Source organism: Cololabis saira, chromosome 8, assembly GCF_033807715.1.
Source record: "Cololabis saira isolate AMF1-May2022 chromosome 8, fColSai1.1, whole genome shotgun sequence".
Taxonomy (NCBI): Eukaryota; Metazoa; Chordata; class Actinopteri; order Beloniformes; family Belonidae; genus Cololabis; species Cololabis saira.
This window is the reverse complement of record NC_084594.1, coordinates 21,988,237-22,011,397: the sequence shown is the minus strand read 5'-3', so window position 1 is coordinate 22,011,397 and position 23,161 is coordinate 21,988,237. Positions and strand designations below refer to the sequence as shown.

Genomic DNA, 23,161 nt, shown 5'->3' with positions numbered 1-23,161 from the left:
CTGTAACTTATTTAAGAGGCTCCTCTGTTCTCCACTCTTTACCTGTATTAATGGCACCTGTTTTAACTCGTTATTAGTATAAAAGACACCTGTCCACAACCTCAAACAGTCACACTCCAAACTCCACTATGGCCAAGACCAAAGAGCTGTCAAAGGATGTGAGAAACAAAAATGGTAGACCTGCACCAGGCTGGGAAGACTGAATCTGTAATAGGTAAGCAGATTGGTGTGAAGAAATCAACTGTGGGAGCAATTATTAGAAAATGGGAGACATACAAGACACTGATAATCTCCCTGGATCTGGGGCTCCACGCAAGATCTCACCCTGTGGGGTAAAAATGATCACAAGGACGGTGAGTAAAAATCCCAGAACCACACGGGGGGGACGTAGTGAATGACCTGCAGAGAGCTGGGACCAAAGTAACAAAGGCTACCATCAGTAACACACTACGCCGCCAGGGACTCAAATCCTGCAGTGTCAGACGTCCCCATGCTTAAGCCAGTACATGTCCAGGGAAGGGAAAGAATGAATGGGGCCATGTATCGTGAGATTTTGAGTGAAAACCTCCTTCCATCAGCAGGGCATTGAAGATGAAACGTGGCTGGGTCTTTCAGCATGACAATGATCCCAAACACACCACCCGGGCAACAAAGGAGTGGCTTCGTAAGAAACATTTCAAGGTCCTGGAGTGGCCTAGCCAGTCTCCAGATCTCAACCCCATAGAAAATCTTTGGAGGGAGTTGAAAGTCTGTGTTGCCCAACGACAGCCCCAAAACATCACTGCTCTAGAGGAGATCTGCATGGAGGAATGGGCTAAAATACCAGAAACAGAATGTGAAAACCTTGTGAAGACTTAGAGAAAACATTTAAATGAGCTTGAGGCTCCTTTTAAGAAATGAGACTCTCTAGCGCCACCCTTCACCACGACGGCCGTTGGGGGTACTGCAGCCAACAGTGAAGCCGGCACGGGAGAACGGGGAGAACGTGCATGCAGCGTCATGTGACGTCACATCCACAGCCCAGCGCGGGAAATTCGGGACCGAATTGCAGCACATTTTGCAGCACACAGCCTGTTCAAGGCAAAGGAGAGATACACGAGGGCTCATTCTTTTTGGTTTGGAACGCTTCATCTGACATTATTACCAGAAAACTTAAAATGTATACAGATTTTTTTCATAAATCTTGCCACAATCCGGCCTCAAGCTCCTTTAACCTCTGTCATTGCCAACAAAGGGTATAAAACAAAAGTATTGAGATGAACTTTTGTTATTGACCAGATACTTATTTTCCACTATAATTTGCAAATACATTCTTTAAAAATTTGATTTTCTGGATTATTTTTTTTAAATTTTGTCTCTCGTAGTTGAGATATACCTGTGATGAAAATTACAGGCCTCTCTTATCTTTTTAAGTGGGAGAACTTGCACAACTGGTGTCTGACTAAATACTTTTTTGCCCCACTGTATAATGCCATTGCAATGTTAAACATGTCCAATTCTGAAAAGGTTTGTTGTTGTGGAATAAAATGAGAATAACGCATACAAAGTAACTTGGTGCGATGATGTAGGGGTATGACGGGAAGGGACTTCAGGACGAAAAACATCTACAAAGTAGCGAGTTTAGTCATAAGTATGTAAAAAGTATGTCGAGAGAGCATAGTCTCAAATCAATATAGTGACTATATGACAAAATCTCTGATTTGGAAATATTGAAATAAATGACTAGAGGGAAGATCGAATTTGGCCTATAGTCATGCAAATGATAATAACTTGCATTTATATAGCGCCTTTCTCCCTTTACAATAGTCATTCAGTCCTCTATACTTGGTGAGGAAAACTATATATGTAGCCACAGTTCCCCTGGGGCAAGCTGACGGAAACGTGGTAGCCAATCCGCGCCAACGGCCTCTCCGACCATCACCATCCCCTAGGGGCGGAGCAGGGGTCCCAGCCTAGGGGGGGCGAAGCATTCTAGATGGGCCCTTGTGGCCTAAACATCCCCGTTAAAACATAATCGCTAAAAAAATGCCACAGATCAGCTCTCTGACACACAACCACAGCATGCAGGCGACACGGTCAGAACATTCACATGAGGTTCTAGCACCAGGGATTTACCAGTCATTATGTCAAACCTAATTATAAGCCTAATGCAGACTTTGAGATATAAGTATCAAACTGGAGATAAAAATCAAATGACATCCAGTGATGTCTATGGAAGCCCATTTCCGCCAGTAAAAGAAAAAAAAATAAGATGAAATCTTATAATCTCATAATTAAGACTTTCTATCTCATAATTTCAACTTTCTATCTCATAATTTCGACTTTTGCTATCTCATAATTTCGACTTTTTATCTCATAATTATGACTTATCGTGGGGACATTTTTATTTTTAAGGCTAAATTTTCATCTTAGCCATAGACGTCGGATTCGCCGAGTAGCACAATTCAGACACACGTGTTCAACCTCCACGACAACAGTTTACATTGTGCGACGACATGTAGGCTATTTAACACAATGACCGAGCGACACGGTGGTCAAACAGCAACAGACAATATAGGAAAGGCCATATATTCGGCGTCATGACAATGTTATCAGAAATAATTAATATTATGACAGCTTACCAATGATGGTTTCATCCAGCGGTTAGCAGAGAACCACAACAAAACATATTTCCATCCAAGGAGGCGGGGGGTACACATTTAACGATCGGCCGGTTCTTCATCGCCGCAAACCTTTCAATCACTTTGCTCTCATCAATGTCGATGTTCCTCTCGATTGAGAGCAAGGTGAGGTTTGAGGCCTCATCCATGCAGCCCGGAGATAGTTTTTAATCATTTCAGCCTGCTGAAACTCAGCATGACTTTCCTACTTATGCTACTTCTGATGCGACAACTCGCTAAAGGCTTATTTATGGTCCCGCGTTACACCAACGCAGAGCCTGCGGCGTAGGGTACGCGTTGGTGTAACGCAGAACCATAATTCAGGCTTAAAAGTAAACAGACAACATGCGCGCGCGTACCAGTGCATGACAGGCAGACACACAAGGGGAGAAGGGACTATTTCTTTCATTTTTATTTTTTAAACAACTTTATCCTTATGAACGCAATTGTTATATAGTCCAACTTTTCCTTATTTTATTCAGTTTCACTTTTTTTTTTCCTATTCGGCGTGGGCCCCCACGCAGCAGTGGGCCCGGGCCGGCCGCCCCATCTGCCCCCCGCCTGCTCCGCTAGTGCCATCACCAGAACATTCATACACATTCACACACCAGTGATACCCTCACCGGAGGCAAGGAGGGTGAAGTGTCTTGCCCAAAGACGCACCGACGGTTCAAACTGCCAATCCTTGGATCATTGGACGACCCGCTCTACCACCTGAGCCACTGCTGTGGCTAAAGTGGTTATTAATATAAAGATGTTCAGTTGTGGACAAGCCCCTGTCTGCCCAGCAAGAAAACACTGTCCAGCAAACCGACATATAGGAGCATAAATGGAAGGATACTTGAGACCCAGCACAGCCCTGATTTGTTTCAGAATCCTGGATGAATTGCGCAAAATAAAATTAATCTTTAAACAATTTGGTAGACAGATTTAAATTGGAAAATAGAATGGCTGCTAGGGAGGCTCCAGCACACAATAAAGCAGAATGGGATTCGATTGCTTGCCAACGGGGGCAGAGGGAGCATTGTTCACACATACCTAGGCTCTAGCATTACAGGCATGTGGTTTACTTACTAAACATATATATTCATGTAAAACACAAAGTACAACCTTTCTCAGTTCTAAGGTTTATGCATCTGTTCATAAGTAAAAATAATCATTGGTCCTAACATTGAGTAAATGCAACCTCAAATTAATTTCAACATATGACCTACAACACCAGATCATTATTTATCAAAAAATAGTAGAGTAAGTAAACTAAACCTCTTTCTGTTTCCATTTAGAACATGAGCAAGTGAGAGCACCTCTGTAAAATCAGTCGTTCTGATGATTTGCTGGTTTGGAGTGGTGGGTGTTAAAACATTCTTAAACAGGAAAGACACCAGCAGTGAGTTAGAGAAGTATTCGTTGTTGTACAACAATTTGGGAAAGGTTCTGAAGCCATTCCCGAGCAAATTGGAATGTATCATTCTACAGAGCAAAAGAGGTGGAAAACAATCAAGGGATATGCCAATCTTTCCAGAAGTGAACATCCCAGCAAGACAGTGGCTCAGAGAAATTGTTAAAAGCCCCAGAGCTACATGTCAGACTGTATAGAGTGGGCCACTTTGTGCAACAAATAGGAATTTGATTCACAAACATTTGATTATGAATGACCCTTTCACAACATCTGAACAGGTGCAGATCGTTTCTATGACAACATCGAAGACATGATAGGCTACCGTCCATGGCCTCTAATGAAGATTTGCTGGCTTTACATAACCCCCACTGTTTGTCTGGTGAGTGACGCAGGGTTTCCAAGAACACAAGCAGTTACATTTTCTGGTACTGTCAGAATAGAAAAGGGATTATTCTTGGGGAAAGGTTAAGAACACAATTGACTACAGCTTAAAGGTCCTTGGAAACTTTCATCTTCTATGTGTTCATACATAAAGTGACGTAAAATGTTGGAATTAGGGAGAAAGGTGAAATATTATAGAAACAATATTTCCTACTGTGAGTTGATGTAGAGTACTGGAAAATATAATATATGAGGCCTAATGTATACTAACTTTATCAGTGTGTCTTTTGTTATAATTGCCTCATTGGAGTATCACCGAGCAAAAGCAGATAGGGAGGTAGGGGTGAGATGACTACATGACACCGATACAAAAGCAAGCCAAACCTTACAATAATACATGGGCGTTAAAAGAAATATCAGAGTTCAGATTTGCTGTCACTTAAGCTGCCTAGCACTATCAGTGAACTAGACTTCTGACCTGTGAATTAAGAAGTAACAGGGCAACATCATTACTATTTAAAAGGCATACTGTATTTTAGTTGTTGAAGGCCATTGCTATCCTAGTCAGTGTCTGGTCAGTAGCTCTGTTGAGTTTCGGCCAGAGCACCAGCAGTCCTGGGTTCAGGTGCAATTTCAGTAGTGGCATCTGAAACAAGGACAGATAGAAATATTCAAACAGAATGAATGCAAAATAGCAGTAGTTAGCAGCATAGGTTACTAAGAGCTAATGAGCTTATGGTAATGGATAAGGTGGGCCCTTTCCAGCCGACTGCCAGACTTGTTCATGCCACCTGCTTGGATTTTTGGATTAACATCGCTGTGTTTTTCCTGCTGTCAGGGCACCTTCATCTTTTCATTGGTGAGATACAAGCCCCTCAAGTTTAACAAAACCTACATCTATCCAACCTGGGCATACACTTTAGGCTGGTTCCTTGGACTGTTCTGTGTTCTTCTGGTTCCTCTGTGGATCCTCTTTAAACTTACACGGATGAAAGGGACAGTGTGGCAGGTATGTACTGAGTACAGAAAAATTAAGTTTGATATAAAACATACATTTTTGTAATTGTTCTGGCTTAATATTTGGTTTTCACGAGTTCAACATTAATATACAAATGTATTGCGTCTTGATGCCTTAATTCTTGTTCTGTCATTTCTGAGAATTCAAGAAAGTATTCAAGAAAAAGTGAAATCAAAATTAAACTGTCCTGTGGATGTTGACTGTGTTTGCTATTTAGCTGAAAAAGATATCCAGATAAAACTGTATTCCCTGGTTACTTCTTCTTCTTATCCTTTACTTCTTTGATGTCAGACTACAGAAAATGGGCAATTGTTTTCAGTTTACATGAGTTTTTATCATTTTAGCAAATCTGTTTCTTAAAATTGTAAATTTTTAGGTTTAAAATGGAAAACTAATTTGAGAAAGAGTGTTTTTTTGAGTGCATACTGAATCAATGCAAGGAGGTGATCAAAGACAGCTGTTCACAGTGATGCTTTCTTTACTTCCAATCCAGTCTAAGACTTCTGGTGAGACGTTTTAAATATGGTGGACTATGGCTAAGGAAAGTCTGCCATGAGCCACTAAACTTCAAATATTGAATGACAATATTGATATATATTAATATAAACAACCTTTTTGACTGAACACCATATGCAGTTAAAGAATTACAGAAGACCAGCTCCTTTACTGAACTTTACTGAAGACTGCAGACATGCTACTTCTATGTGACTATTTAAATGTGATTACAAAATGCTGCTTTGTCAGCACTGATACCTTGGTTATCTGCATGAAAAAATAGACTATTTGGACATCAAAACCCATGTTGGCAAAGAAAGAGTGATTAAAAAATGATAACTGTATCTCAGAAATGGGTTTTAATAAAGGGTTTAAAGACAGAGAAGGAGGCTGGACTTCAACGGTTAACTGGTGAGTCAGAATGTTTTCCTCTTCATCGTCCTGGCTTGCTGCAGTGTGCCACATTGCTGTTCTTTCACATGTTCAAATTAAAATGCTGGGTCTGTTGCATTATTGTGTAATCTGTCATTTGAGCTTTCGCGTTGACTGCCTTTGGCTTTTATTGCCATTTTAATCTGCGGTGCAGAGACTACAAATGTTTTAAACATTACTTAGATCTTACATCTATTTGAACCTTTTCTAACTTTGATCCTGTTTTGAGGTGCAAAGCATAGGCCTGTGTCTGCATGTCTGTGTTATGTAGTCTGCTTCTTTTAGCCACTGGCAGCTATCTTTGGCTACCTCAGCAAAGCTTCATAACTTCAGCTGTGGTCAGGGAGGGGAGGAATGCAGAAAAAGGGCTGTATGTTGAAATTCAGGTGTTTTTACTTTGCCCGATCTAGAGCTTTGCGTCAATCTCAACATTTCTTGACACAAATTGTTCATTTTAATTTAGCAAACAAAGGCATATACAATTTCTCAATCAACACTGGTTAAAACGTCAGAAAATCCTGTTAATCTGTATTAGAAGTTTTTGTATTGTGTAAAATGCTGACACACTACAAATAAAAAAGTGCACTTTAATTCCATTAGTTCTGATTATTCGTAGGGTTTTTTCAAATATAGTACCTGAGATTTCAGTTTTCTGTTAAACTTGATGCTGCATTGATACAATAGACTGACATAACTGAGAGTTGGACTAAAAAGGCTGAACTCAGCATTTGGCTAAAAACATCATGCAGCAATGTACTGAACTGGGTGATCAAATATTGTTTAAAAAAAAAGAACAACAAAAAAAAAAAACTTGTAGATTACTGTAATCTGCAACATCCTGGTGGTGCTTAAACGGCCCAGGAAAGCCAAAGCCCCAACATTAGACACAACTGGCTAGAAGACAGCCAGAGAAAAGAAATTAAAAAATAGTTATTCTTTCCTGTATCTGAATCTGCTGACTGATTTGGGAGGCCGGTATTTCTGGACTCAACTGATCCTTTTTCCACAGAATATCAGGCAGCTTTGCCGCCCTGAACACAAGAAGAACAACCCAGCAAAACAACCTGAGCAGTATCCTTTGAACCCGGACAACACACTTACGCCTGTAGCCAACGATTACAAGGAAAGCAGTGGAGCGGAGATAGACATGCAAGTGTGAGAAACCTTTGATAATGTTTTGTTTTTTATTTTAAACTCTTCTTTTTTTGTATTTCTCTTTTTAGCCAAGCATTTTTTTAAAGATGCTATGATGAGAAAGAAAAACAAAATCTTAAGATTTCCAGGTCATCTTTGTTCTACTATAAAAACCAGTAATAGGCTACTTTATTAGACATACACACTATTGTAAGCTTAGTATTGATAAAATATTGTTTATGAATGTTGTCAGTTACTACGTTTACATGCAGTCAAAATTTGGGTTGCTAATATTCCGGTTACTGAAACATTCGGAATATTCCGTTTACATGGTAATTAATCATTCGGGATATCTCGATCAAACCAGCGGCGCACAGAGAACATCATGACGCAATTCCCGTCATTTCTGCTTCTTCTTCCTGTATCCAAATTCAAAACAAATGCTGCTTCGCGCAACTTTTCGCTCACCTTCTTTTAAATCTCGCTATCCTCGTACTTTTTACCGTCTACAAATGCCAAAATGTTCATATCCTTCATTACATTTATGAAGTGATTAGTCTCTCCTCCTCACTCCAAAAGTGTGGTGTGGTCTTGCGTTTCGCCGTCACTGACTGCGTTTAACTGCAGTCAATAACCCTTTTAAAACCCGAATATGACCCCTGGGTTACTACTTTTAAAACCCAAATATTCGGTCATGTAAACACCAAACGGAATATCCCCATCAAACGGAACATGAATTTGTTTTCTGCGCATGCTCTGTTCGCAAGGAATCCTGGTCTTTTGAGTCCAGGAAGTTCTTCTAAACACGGCGAAACGCAAGACCACGTCACACTTTTGGAGTGAGGAGGAGACTAATCACTTCATAAATGTAATGAAGGATATGAACATTTTTGCATTTGTAGACGGTAGAAAGTATGGGGATAGCGAGATTTACAAGAAGGTGAGCGAAAAGTTGCGCGAAGCAGCATTTGTTTTGAATTTGGATACAGGAAGAAGAAGGCAAATGACGAGAATTGCGTCATGATGTTCTCTGCGCGTCGCTGGTTTGATCCAGATATCCCAAATGATTAATAGGGCTTGGTCACCAAGGTGCATTCTGGGACGCGGCGGCCGTGTTGGCAGCCTCGTGAGTGTAAACAAACAGCAGTGTAGTAGCAGTGAGTAGCACCAAGTGAACAGACGGAACGCAAAAAAAAGATGTTAAAATGCCGGAAAGGAACTGGAATTTACCGGGATACCTTAAACAAGGAAGCCAGGGAGCGGTATATGGAGACAATAATGATTATTAACGGTTTGGATCCATATGAAATCCCTACTAACCTTATTAGGGATTTACTGCCGCAGTTCTGCACAACCCACGTCTCCAGCTACCTTGTTTAGGAGTGTTTGGCAGCTGCTTTGGTAAATGTTTGACTCGCCATGTGTTTCAATACATTTGTATAATAGTACAACATACAGTACATGTTTTGTATTACTCTTACCTTTTTCTTTTTTGACTGCTATATTATGCGGAAGAGGCTCCGAGGCGTGAGCAATATTTTTGTTTTCCTCGTGGGATTATTTTTTTCCTCTGCAGCTACAAATAGAGTTAATATCTTTTCCTCAACAAACTAGTTTTATCTGAAGATTGGGGTTAATCGCAGTGCAGAGAGCTGGCCAGCAACTGCGTTTAGCTGGAGAAGTGGGGAATAAAACACGTGTGAATGATCCGACCCCGGTTTGTGTTAGTGTTTGTTTGTGGTTTACTGTGGAAGGTTATGTTTGGTCGTCTTACAGCCGCGATCCAAGCGAGCCGACGACTCTTTTACTCTTTTACTCTGTTATCTCAGATACTTGGCCTCCGTGGTTCTGCTTCCGAGCAGGAAAGCAGTGAAAAGTTAAACCATTAGCGATCTTTTCCCCACGTCTGTTATGTGTGGAGCTGCTGCAGCTACAACACAGCAACGGGTTAGCATGGTTTACAGAATAACGGAAAGTAACGATAACAAGTACCGGTAGGCTAAGACACAATGAAGTGGGAGCACGTCTGTACACAGTGCGCAGTGGTCCGAGGAACAGCTAAGGTAGCAACAGGGCGGCTCCGCCAGTTGATGACGTCAAGACGACCAAGCCCTATTACCATGTAAACGGAATATTCCGAATGTTTCAGTAACCGGAATATTAGCAATAATTTTGACTGCATGTAAACGTAGCCAATGTTTTTTTTTTTTTTTCCACTCAAATCAATTATTTTATATTTCTGCTTTTCAGACATAATTGCTCAAAAGATACCATTTCTGATCGTCTGCCTGGAGATGCGGCAATTGGGGTTGAATAGTCTTAAGATTTACTTATAGACCTGGATAAGACTCATCAGAATCAGAATGAATTAAAAACACAACCCCAGACATATTTAGAAGAAAAGCCACAACCATTAAGAAAGGAGTAACTATTATTAACATTTTATTTGTTATGGTGCTTTATGAGATTTCTGTAATAATAATGATGCTGATAGTTCTGGTTTTCAATTAAATTTACTTTAGTTTATTTGTATAATGCTAAATCACAACAAAAGTCATTTCAAGGCCATTTACAAATAAAGCAAACACATTCAGAGAAGTCCAGCTCAGTCCAATCAAATATAGTCTAATTCAGTCCAATGTATTGTAATTTGAGTATCATTTGCAATGCAATTTTATGCGATGCTGCCTCATAATAGTACCCTGTTGAAGTATGTATAGATTGAAAAGGAACATCTCAAATACAGAACCCTGTGGAACACCATCGCCAACTTTGGTGTATGAGGAAGACTCCTTGCTCACATGAAGGAACTGGACTCTATCAGATAAATATGACATAAACCAGAGTAATGTGTTTCCTGTAATACCAATAAAATGTTCAAGCCTGTGTAATAGAATCTTGTGATCAGTAGTATGTAATGCAACACGAGTTCTAATAGGACAACTATAGACACAAATAGTCTTAAGCCATGAGGAGATCATTGGTAATTGTCACTGTTTCATGAACTATGATGTGATCTGAATCTCAAGTGAAAGTCTTTGAACAGATCATTTGTGGTCAATTAGTTAATTTGCAACATTTGGACATGGATCTGGCAGGCCTAGATCAAAACTATGGTTTTAGGTAGAGGTTTGAGGTGTAATCAGTGATTACATCCAAAGTTGAAGTGCTAATTAAGGGAAAACTTGAGCAGTCTGGTTGTGATGGAGTCTAAGACATGATGGTGGTTTACACAAATCTATTACAGCCAACGTGGAGAACTCAACAGGGAAAAAACAGTCCAGAGACTAATCAGGTTCAACAGTTTGTTTTCAAAACTACTTAATTCAATGACACATGAGACAGGAGTGAGAAAGGTGCCACACATTTTCTCTTTAATACAAACAATCTTGTTTGTGAAAAGTACTCGTGACCTCATCACTACAGAGACTCTAGCACTGGCACTGGAGGTCCCCTCCTCATTCCACCTCCACTCTCCAGCTCCCATAAGGTGCAATGTGTGCCTTCACAAAGCACTAAGGCATTCCATAATCTGAAGATGATCTTTGGTTCGTTCTGTGCCCTACATATACTACAACTGGCCAATTCTTCCCATTAGTGCTATTTCTGCTTTTACTGTTACAGCTCCAGGAGGAGAAGGCTGGGACGGTTTCAGTGGGCGGAGGCTCCTACAGGTTACTAAGCCTGGCAGCAAGCTTTACTAAGTAGCTAGTAACGTAGGTCGAGCGGTAAAGTTCATGATATGTGCAGTTCAGTCAGCCTCTGCTTCTACAACTACTGTGGTGAAAAATCTGGTTATTTATTACCGACAGCGTCTCTAGCTCGCTTGTCATTTGGCTAGCTGTCTCTGCAAGAGGATCTGGCAAAGTGCCTGAATGTCACTGTCAGACAGCAGGCTTTTGATCACCATCCCAGCGGTAGACTGATTTCATCTGCTGTGTGGAGTTTGCGGCCATCTTTGTGCCCTGTTGTGTTTTTTAGCATTGCATATGCTATAAAGCATATTCAAGCGGCACGCATTTCCCTCCAATTAATACCTCTCAAGGCATAACAGTCCTTGCAGTCACTCCATGTGTCTCCCACAGCACAGCAGGGCAGAGTAAAGGTGTTCCAGGAGTAAATTGACTATGTGAATGAGACATTGTTATACACCAGAGCGGCACTTATTAGGTCACCTTGACCTGAGTGGATGTCATTACTGCTGATAAGAACAACTTTTTTTTCTGTATTTACACTGATACTAATCTATTTTAAATAAGATCCTCTGGGCCACGCTGTCTCTGCGGCCACGTTTCAGACTATTTAGCTGCCAATTACCCGGGTTTGTTTTTCAGCCGTTATGTCACAGAGCAGTTTATTGATTACAAACACGAACCCATATATGGTGATTGAACTACAGGCTTGAGTTCAGAGCTTTGCCTCCGCCTACCTTTCACCCAGCCGCCTGGCTGCTCAGACTCACCTGAGGCAAAGATACCAGAAATGTTTTCCATAACAATATTTATTGATGGGGACTAACATTAAATTGCTAAACCTAATCCTGTGTAGAGGAGCACTGAAGTTATCACGAGTGTTAGCTTTGCTTTGATAAATAAACTGTCTTTCTTAATGTGTGGAGTTAATTTGAGTTTATTTGCTGAATTCATGTTTTGTTTCATTAATGTAGCCTGTTATGAAATCAACATACAGTCAAGTCAAATACTGTTTGGACAGTAACAATGTTTTTTCATGCTTTTATTCCTGAAAATATATTTAACATAAAATGTGACCTTTCAGCTCTTTTTCAAGGAATTGAACAAAATAATTTCATTTACAATCAAAAAGATTGTTTACAAATTGTCTGTAGTATGCAGACAATACATCATTTTTAGCACTGCTAACACAGAATGCCACCAGGATGCCTACATAATCATTAGTATGAGTAAAACAGGAGAATCCAGTGGTTAAGAGAGACAAACAGTCAGCATTGCAACACAAGCTATTCTCCAGGTAAAAATGTTACAGGGATTAGGGCAGCGCCTACCGTGGCTGCAGCCTCAGGCACCTGTCTACCCATGTCATATGTCGGATGGGCTTTACTGGAATCTTACATCGTTGTGTCGGGACGCTGGCTCAATGACAAATAAAGAACCTTACCTTATTATCCCACAAAAATGATACCCATTTCATTTTCAAAACAATTATACCTTTATCTTAAGCTTAACTCTTTATTGGGCAGTTCTTGAAATTTCAACATTTCAACTCTTGGGAATATTAAAGGACCTCTATTAACGTTGTAACCTTTTTTTGTAATAATCATACTGAAGTTTGCAAATATGGTCACTTACCTTATTACCATAAAGGGTTAAAGGTATTTAACAACAACGTAAAACACATTTTCCTTATGTCATCTTAAGAGGTTTGGAGTTCATCCAAGCTGTTGAAATTTATTTTTTGGCTGCCGTGCAAGGGAAATCTCAAAACAAACTACAATCCCTAATCAGATAGTGATGGATCTTTTGTTAAAAGGTAAACACATGTGTACCTGGATGTAATTTATACTGCCAGGTCTCCTTGTCAGGGCATTACATTATTTAAACAGGTTGTATATATGCATTGTTTCTGTTTTGTGCATACATTGCGTTAGATTTTTATCTTTTTCAAATACAAGTAATAAGTGTAATCCATTCTACACATATTTGACCAGCTAAATAACTCTTTCTGATTATTTTTCAAAAATAGAGCTGGAAAGGGTAAAATGCCATGTGAAAAAACTGAAAATCCCGCATTAACAACCAAAAAACTACAGTAGATGCATCATTCTGCATTCAGGGCAGGATCAAAGATCCTGAGGTGCCACCTGCTGTGGCTTTGAAATACTGAGCTGCACAAGAAATAGTCCTTTTGAGGACAAGAAATGGCATCACAGTGACTTGGAAATGAAATATTAGAAACAATGTTACAGTTGCGCTTAGACAAGTTAGTAGAGAAAGTAAATGACAGCATAATCAAAGAAGCAGCTTTTCAAATATCTAAAAAGAAAAAAATCATCATGTCTTGTGATTTGTCTCTGGAGTCACCAATGCCATCCTGTTGATTGTATAAATAACCTGAGTAAAACCACACAGTGTTTGTTGAGTTAAATTAATTTTGCCTTGGGTATAACAGCGTTGAGTCAGTGGTGACTTGCTAATATTACTGCTGTTTCTCTTGTGAACGCATGCACGCACACATGCACACGCACACACACACACACACACACACACACACACACACACACACACACACACACACACACACACACACACACACACACACACACACACACACACGCACTCCTATCTCTCTCTCTCTCTCTCTCTCTCTCTCTCTCTCTCTCTCTCTCTCTCTCTCTCTCTATATATATATATATATATATATATATATATATATATATATATATATATATATGAAAGGTAAATCACATTAGTGCCTAATCACAAACCCTTTAAATTCTCTTACATAAACACTTTGTTAAAGCTGTGTTTAGTGGCTTAGGTAAAATACATTTCCTACTATGTGAGTTGGAGACCCCTGCTGTCAAAGCCATATTTTACCATACCAACTGAAACATTTCTCACTCTGACAAACCCACTCTCAGATTTGTCATTCAAGTAAATTTCCTTTTGAGATACAGCTATAGGGCCCCCGTGTGGCTAAAGTGTCATGCAGTATGTCAATTGGGTAACCCTTAGGTAAGCTAAAACATCATCTCCAGCCAGTCTAGAATATCTTTGCCATTAGACCTTTTCTCACTCAGCAGGATGGAAGACTCTCTGTGCAAGCCATGCCGTCCCTCCACAAGGACATCTTCACAAACTATTCAGGAGCGTGGCAAGTGGGGAAGTAAGAAAGAGTTCATCCTGTCTGTGGCTGGTGCTATTATTGGACTTGGCAATGTGTGGAGATTCCCATACCTTTGCTACAAGAATGGTGGAGGTGAGTATTTCTATTTGTTTTACTGAGATAGCATTACTTTTTCTGTTTTAAAAAAATGTTGTGTAACCTTGCAAGTTTCATTAAGGTATTTTTTTGAATCACTGATATACAGAAATAAAGCATATGAATCACAACACAGTGAATGGCAAGGGCATTATTTTATTTACCAAGGCAAAATGTTTTATACTAATCTATTACAGCATTCAGAAGCAGCATTCAGCTTTTATGCTCCACAGATCTGGAACGGACTTCCAGAAAACTGCAGGAATGCTGAAGCTCTCTGTTCCAATCAAAGTCAAAAACTCATTTGTTTACAGTTGCCTTTGACTGAATTATTTAAACTATCCTGAATTTAACTTTAAACAGTGTTAATTTTAATACTAAATTGTAACTCTATTTTAATTCTAACTTTTCTTTATTTTGCCACTGCACTGTAGCTTTTTTTCACCTCTTCCATTTTTATATTTTTATCATGTAAAGCACCTCGAATTGCCTTGTTGCTGAAATGTGCTATAAGAATAAACTTGCCATGCCTATTACATATACTTAAGGTGTTTGAAAGTTTAAGGAAAGTTTACAGCATCTAAACTTTCATTCCTGTATTTGCAGTGACAAGTAGAATATGTAAATAAATACATTTGTGTTGTTAAACATGAAAAGTTGTGAAAGTACTCTACTACCTTTGACTGTGAAAAGAGCAGAACCACAATCTAAAGTTTTTTTTAAAGTTTCTTTTTTCTAAATTTTAAGATTTTACCTATCAGGATATTAAAAAAACAAAAACAAAACAAAAGCAGGTATTATGATTTGGTAACTGCAACATCAGGTGAGTCACAATAACAGTCATGCCAATATTCTTTTGAGAGAAAAAAACCTAGTCCAAAAGTGCAGAAGCAAAAGATGTATGGCAAGTACAACCCATAAATCAATAGTGTGCAGAACTGTTTGTTTTTTTAAATCAGTAATTACTTTAAGCACTTGTATTGGAATAATATTTGGTTTCAAAGGATAGTCAAGAGATGCCAATTTAAGAAGAAGTAGTTTCACAATTTGTAGAATATGTTACAGCTTCACTTTATGTTACTTTCAAATGATCAGGTACTTAAAAAAGAGGATATCATTCAGTCTGTGGATAAATGTTGATCTGTGTAAAATGAAATAATCAGTTTCATATCAAATGCTGGACAGTGTACTTTGTGATCGATGTTAACACAATAACGTACATATTATCTCTCTGGTAAAAAAAAAAAGAAAATCAAAGAAGAAAAGGCAGGATTTTTTTTAGAAAGACCTATATTCCTTTTCCCATTAGCACATTAAATTTTCCTTGATGAGTTTAATTCAACTGGTGATTTGTTTAGTAATTTCCACAAAAAAATAAATAATTCAAAACGGCAGGCAGCTTTAAAAAAAAACAAAAGAAAAACAACTTCAGAATGTGATATGATGCAATACAGTGCTATAAAAAAAGTATTTGGCCCCTTAAAGATTTCTTCTGTTCTTCTTCTGTTTTTACTTTTTTGTCACACTAATTTGTATCAGCAAATTTTGGTTTCAAATTCAATTACATTTTGAACTCAGACAAAAACACTGAGTAGATACAAAGTGCAGTTTTGAAATGATGATTTATTTTAGGGGAAAAAAACCTATCCAAACCAACTTGGCCCAATGTCAAAAAGGTTATTCTCCCCTTAACCAAATAACTGGTTGTGCCACTCTTGGAGCCAACAACCATAATCAAGCTTTTGCCATAACTGGCAATGAGTCACATAGCTGTGGAGGGAAAACCTTCATTTTGGTATTTTAAATTATTCAGAGGTGGACTTGCTGGTGTGCTTCAGATCATTGTCTCCTTGCATAACCCAAGTGAACATGAGCTTTAGGTTACAAATGTATGGGCAGACATTTGGGTTGAGAGCAAAATTCATGTGTCCATCAATTACGGCAAGTCGTCCAGGTCATGAAAGAGCAAAGCAACCCAGACCATCACCACTATTTCTGGCTGTTGGTATGATGATCTTTTTCTGAAAGGCTGTATTAGCTTTACATGAGGTGTAACAGGAAACCCACCTTCCAAAAATATATATGTATATAGATTGATGATTCCTTTTTAGCAAGGTCTTTGTGTTTTTCACTTTGGCACTCTCCCATGGATGCTGTTTTTGCCCATTTTCTTTCTAACTACTGACTCATGAAGACTGACTTAAATGAGGCAGACGAGGCCTGCAGTGCATTAGATATTGTTCTGGGCTCTATTGTACTACTACCACCACCACTACTACTACTACTACTACTACTACTACTACTACTAGACTGTCAGACTGCTGAGTCCAGTTGGACACAGATTTTTTATTGTTCCCTTCCCACCTAACACAACAGTCCGTTTATTCAGCAAAACAATGTCTTAAAATTCACCATCATAATATAATTTTGGCATAAGTACATGCAGCTTTCTCAGTGCTAAGTCATGCAAAGAGGTGGACAAATTCTTCTGACTCATTCTGATGAGCAGAGAAGTTTTACTAAATCCAGAAGTGCTCCTTAAAGAGCTGAGTCTTTAGCTTGCTCTTAAAAGTAGGTACAGACCCTGCAGATCAGACAGAGTTTGGTAGAACATTCCACCATCGTGGAACAATAGAGGAAAAGAGTCTAGTTTCTGATTTTACTCCACGTTGTGGTGGAAGCACCAGGCGTCTTTCACTGGCTGAGTGTAGCTGTCGAGAGGGAGTGTAGCTCTGGATGAAGGAACCAAGGTAGGCAGGAGAGGTAGGGGTAATTTTTTGGTAAGCCAGAAGAGGAGCTTTGAACTTGATGTGCACTGCAACTGGACGCCAGTGCAGAGAGATTAGCAGCATAGTGACATTAGCTCTCTTGGGTTGGTTGAAGACGAGACGTGCTGCTGCATTCTGGAACATCACGCAGGAAGGCCGACCAACAAGGAATTACAGTAGTCAATGCGTGACATGACCCGAGCTTGAACCAAGAGCTGTGCCGTATGTTCTGTCAGGTAGGGTCAGATTTTCCTGATGTTCTAAAGAGCAAATCGGCAAGACCGGGATTATGACCTCCTGGATGAGTCGTTAATGTAATCTTGGCAAAACGGACAGTCTTGGGAAAGTTGTTATGGAGCTAAAACAGTCTCAATAGTTACAAATGCACAGCACCATTCAGAAATGCATAGGACGATTTAAAAATGCACAGAACAAGATTCACAAATCCACTGGACAATTTATAAATGCACAGGATGATTAAATCAGTCACTTCATTCACAAGAAATTTGACTTTATGGAAAGATACTAGCCTGAAAATCTTGACATGCAGAAGCGGCAGCGTAGCTAGTGTAGCTCATTCGCTTAGCTGTCTGGCTTTTATAGGTAGTTGCACAATTAAAGCGATTACAATTAATAACTAAACAACTTCTCATAACAAGGGGATAAGGTAACTAAACATGTAAAATGAGATGTTTCACTTACCGCTCCGCTATCATTACTGGACGCCATGTTGAACTGACAAAAATTCACATGCATATAGCAAAGTGGCTGAATGGCTTAATGTGTTTGGCTTATCAGTAAATTTTTTCCCATCTGGGATGTGTTCTTGTGATTGGCTGAAACAAGGAAGATATCTGATTGGTTGCACATCATTCCGCATTTCAAAAAAGACATTTGTGGGTTGAGGCAAGTCAGGGGAGTCTCAAAAATTCACACACAAATGCAGCGAACGCCACAGACCACAAGTCATTTGTCAATCATGTTATATTTGTGTGTGTATCAGAAATGCATTTGTGAATCTTGTTCTATGCACTTGTGAAACATCCTGTGCATTTGAAAATCATCCTGTGCATTTGTGAATCTTGTTCTCTGCATTTGTAAATATTGAGACTGTTTTAGCTCCATAGATCCACCACTGAACCATGTTTTTTCTGTTTGTGTATTTGTGGTTTGCTGGAGCCCGAAAGCTCCAGCAGCTTTGAAACGTTTTCCAAATTGACAGATGTCTTGAACTCAGCTTTCCAAAAAATGTGGTTAATCAAATTTACTTAATGATCGAACTTGGGTGGGGCGATTACAATTTCACATGGGGCCAAGGTGGTTTGGACAATATTTTTCTATTCAATAAATTAAATCATAATTTTAAAACTGCTTGTATTGAAATACAGGTATTCATGTTATCTTTGCCTGATATTCAATTTTGTTAGATGATCTAAAACATTTAAGTGTGGCAAAAACATATGTTTTTTGAACCACACATAGCCACTCAGGTACCACAAATGCCCCATGTATAAAGCCCGTATTCCTCATTGCAGCTGACCCTCTCCTGACTTTCATATCAAGGCTACTAGTGCCACAAGTCTTGATGTCATGGTCACAATCTAACAATTTTACAAGAATGCTTCTGCTTTTCTGGAAAAGTAAGTAGAAAATTGTTGATGACTAGCCTTGTGTATTACTTTAAAATACAAGCAAAAAACAGCAATTTATCCATCAATCCATCCAACCATCCAGCCATCTGCTGGATGGTTGGATGGATAAGGCTGAAGGGGATGATGGCCTTTCATCCCCTTCAGCCTTAGTGGGGCTGGAGCCTATCCTGGCTGTCATTACCTAGTTGAGGCAACAGTGCCAGCCACCAAGTCACCACACTGCACTCCAGTGAACTCATTCATGTTATTTATATCGTTCCTTGGCATAAGCTTCCTAGTCGTCGATGGTTTTCTTAATCTGTTTGCAATCATCTCTCATTGAGTCATAAAAACACACCCTTCGCTATGCTGCAAAAAGAAGTGTATGTTGTTATGTAGTTATGAAGAGGTCATGATTTGCTTAGCTCTCAGGCTAGCCGGATATCTAACTTTCCTTCCTGGACTCCTAGGGGTGCATTGGTTTATTTAAAGAAGGATTGGCTTACATGAAGATAATAGTCCTGAATACTGTATACTTCTCTCTGAAGTGACGAAGAAAGTCTCATTCAGAAAATACCTCGTTAAATTAATTTGACAAGGAAAAGAATCGTTGTGCCTTCTCTTTGTTCTGAAAATGCAGATGTCAACCTGAAGAAATCAATCCCTACCTTGTGTCAAGCTGACCAACAAGTCCTGTCTTTTCTATCACGCTCTCTTTATAGTATAGACTGGCTAGTCTCCTTTGCCCCTTCAAATACAAGAAAAGGCATGGCCTGGTTCTGCTAAAGTATTCCCCCCGTTAAAGGGAAGTTTTTTACAGTCACCCGGTGCTTGCTCAGGACGGCCGATTGCATTGAAGAAAGGTTTTGATGCAATCTGTTGGTTTTCTTAGTGAAGTGTTTTTAGTGTATTGTTGAAGTGCCTTTAGATGTGATTAGTCATGATATAAATAATGCTGAATTGAACTGAACTGAATAGATTTTTTTTTTAACTGTATAATTAAAGCGTTTTGGTCATTTAAAAACCTCATGTTTCAGGTAAAAAAGATTAAAGTTAAATTGTGTTACATTAAAGGCAATCTATTAGAAGAAATACAATATAGTGAAATAATCTTTCAATTAGTGCAGATGTGCAAAACAATCAAGCAGAATCATAACATCTGATTCAGTATTTCAGGATCTGATGCAGATCTTCAGGTAAAATATATGACTACAATGGTAAAATTTGTAATTATCCTATATATTTAAACACGCTAGTCATAAAGGCTATTATTCAATTCAATTCAATTCAATTTTATTTAAAAAAGGACAGTGTACAGTTAAAACATAAATGTTGCCATCTGATGCACTGTACCAGATTATAGCTTTAAGCTAATTTGCATCTGCAGTCCCTTGGCAGGTCACAATAAAAACATACAGTAACAAGTAATACAATAACAAGAGAAATACACGGATATTTAAAACACAATTTAAAACAACATGGCTGCACACATCTGCGTGCAATCCCCCCACCCTGACACGCCCCCCACCCACCCATCCCTTATCCCACATACACACACCCAGAAGAGAGCCCAAATTAATGGTTACAGAGCTGAGCAGCTTTTAACAGATTTTTCAAGTTGGCTTTAAAGACTCTGAGAGAGCTACTGCTCCTTACAGTATCAGGTAAGGTATTCCACTGGTTTGTGGCTCTCACAGAAAAAGCTGATTGCCCAGTTACAGTGCGGCGAAATGGTATAGTGCAATCTAGTATTGAGGATATCCTAGTGGACCTGATGGAGCTTAACAAGCCAGTGTGAACAAAGTCACACAATGGCTGTGGGGCCAAACCAAACCATTATCATGCAAAAGTTTAAAGAATTATTCAAAAAAAAAACACTTTAGCAAAGAGCACTTTAAAAAAACGTGTTTTTTCATTCATATGTATCGCTATGTTTATAATGATATTCACAACGCCCTATTCTCACTTGCAGGTGCGTTCTTCATTCCTTACATCTTGTTCCTTGTGACATGTGGACTTCCTCTGTTTGTATTGGAAGCATCACTGGGCCAGTACACCAGTCGGGGGGGCATCATGTGCTGGAGAAAGGTGTGCCCCTTGTTTGAAGGTAAGCTATCGGCCAGAATTGTGGCAAAGTGAGATGAGTATATTAAGTTGAAGTGAAAATATTGAAAGAATATAGTGGTAACAGCTTCTTACCTCCAGGAATGGGATGCGCCAGTCAAATGATCATTTTTTATGGAAATATCAGCTACGTGGTGATATTAGCCTGGGCATTCCTTTACCTCTTCTCTTCCTTCTCTGGAGAGTTGCCATGGGCGACTTGTAATAATGAGTGGAATACAGGTAAATAAATTACAATGAAAAATCTGTCTGCAAAACATACTGTTAACAATGACTTATTTGAATATTAAATATTGTAGATTAAACTCCACACAAGTCTGTTATATGTTAACATATACTATACTACTAACATTCATTCAACTTGCATTAATACAATTGATTAAAGCAACTCAACATACAAATCCAATTCTGAAAAAGTTGGGACATTGTGCGAAATGTAGCTTAAAACACAATGCAATGATTTGCAAACCTGCTAAGCCCATATTGACTTCAGAATACAACATATCAAATATTGAACGTGAGACATTTTACCATTTCATTAAACTATTAGCACAAAAATGAATATTAGATGCCTATCATTGTCGTTACCTCAGGTGGCACTCCATTAAAAAAACAGATGATTCTGTAACAAAAATCAGTGTATGCATTCAGGAACCGTCCAAGAATACAATAAACCATGTTATCCATGCAGGTTAAAACAGTCATGCCATGAAGAAGCCCTATATGAATATGATCCAGAATTACAACCATCTTCTCTGGGTTAAAGATCATCTAATGAGAGAAAGTGACAAAACTGTCCTGTGATCCGACAAATTAAAACGGATAATTTATTTTGGAAACCATGGACACCTCACCCTCCAGACTGAAGAGTAGAGGGACCATTTGACTTGTTGTTCATGGTTAGCTCAAATCCCTCAATCTCTGCTGGTCTGGATATCTGCATTGGCAAGGGCCCGATTGCACATCTTCCAAGGAAACATCAAATCTGAAATATCTCAGAACTGATCCACTTTTCTTAGTTCTGGTGAGACCTCGAGCAGCAACTGAATGAATTTTTAGGCAGACCTGTGAAGACACTGTTTCAGTAATCAATTTGACTGAAGATAAACGCATGGATGAGTTTTTCAAGGTCCTGCTGAGAGATTATTCCTTTAATCCTGGAGATGTTCTTCAGGTGATAGAAGGCCGACTTTGTAATAGTTTTAATGTGTCACGGAAGGTTTAGTTTTCAGTCTGTGACTACACGCAGATTTCAGATTTATTAGTGGTTTGTAGATGGAGCTGTGTGCTGACTCATAAACACTCTTCTTTTGGTCGAAAATCAACTACTTCAGTTTTGTTTTCGTTCAACTGAAGAAAATTATGGCACACCTACTCATTGATTTGTTCCATGCATCTACTCAACGCTTTTATGGGCTCATTGTCTCCTGGTGTCATTGTAATGTAAAGGTTTGTGTCATCTACGCAGTTATGCTAACTTATCTTTTTGTTTATTATTATTTGAGCTAGCGAAAACATGTACAGTAGATGTTAAATAGGAGGGGTCCTAGGATAGAACCATGGGGAACTCCACATGTAATTTTTGTTGACTCTGATGTAAAGTTACCTATTGACACAAAGTAGTCCCTGTCCTTTAAGTAAAACTCAAACCAGTGTGTGCCAGAAAGTCAGACCCAATTTTCCAATCTCTCTAGCAATATACTATGGTCAACAGTTAAATGCTACGCTGAGGTCCAATAATACCATCACCACTGTATTTATGTCTTTGAACACTTTGACAAGGGCATTCTCAGTGCTGTGGTGAGCATGTAAACTGGACTGAAAGACATCAAAGCAGTTGGTCAGAGTTAAGATTTAACTGTCGGAAGACAGCTTTTTCAATGACCTTACTGATGAACAAAAGATTTGGGATGAGTCTGTAATTTTGCATTAGCAACTTGTCCAGATTTTTTGATGACTGCCGTCTTTAAGGTTTAGGGGACAACACCTGACAAAAGGAATGAGTTTACTATTTGAATCAGATCAGATGCCATGACGAGTAAAACTTTCTTGAAGCTGTGGGTAAAATATCGAGATAACAGAAGGATTGGTTTAGCTGATCCATAATATCCTTCAGGTTTTTGTAGTTGATTGCATAAAATGTGTCATTTTGTCCAAAT

At 39.0% G+C, this 23,161-nt stretch overlaps 1 protein-coding gene across 3 annotated transcripts in view; it reads left to right on the top strand.

The window, feature by feature from the left end:
• Window positions 1–23,161, top strand: part of LOC133448574 (sodium- and chloride-dependent GABA transporter 2-like) — a 76,719-nt gene that overhangs the window by 32,088 nt on the left and 21,470 nt on the right. For 2 of the 3 annotated variants that reach the window (XM_061727236.1, XM_061727237.1), the window contains exons 12-17: window positions 4,338–4,438; window positions 5,279–5,449; window positions 7,395–7,540; window positions 14,301–14,476; window positions 20,851–20,985; window positions 21,084–21,224. In XM_061727236.1, the coding sequence (XP_061583220.1) occupies window positions 4,338–4,438; window positions 5,279–5,449; window positions 7,395–7,540; window positions 14,301–14,476; window positions 20,851–20,985; window positions 21,084–21,224 (870 nt within the window). Of the gene's footprint in view, window positions 1–4,337; window positions 4,439–5,278; window positions 5,450–7,394; window positions 7,541–9,769; window positions 10,118–14,300; window positions 14,477–20,850; window positions 20,986–21,083; window positions 21,225–23,161 lie in introns of those variants that run through there. The other variant, XM_061727238.1, reaches the window with a different exon arrangement.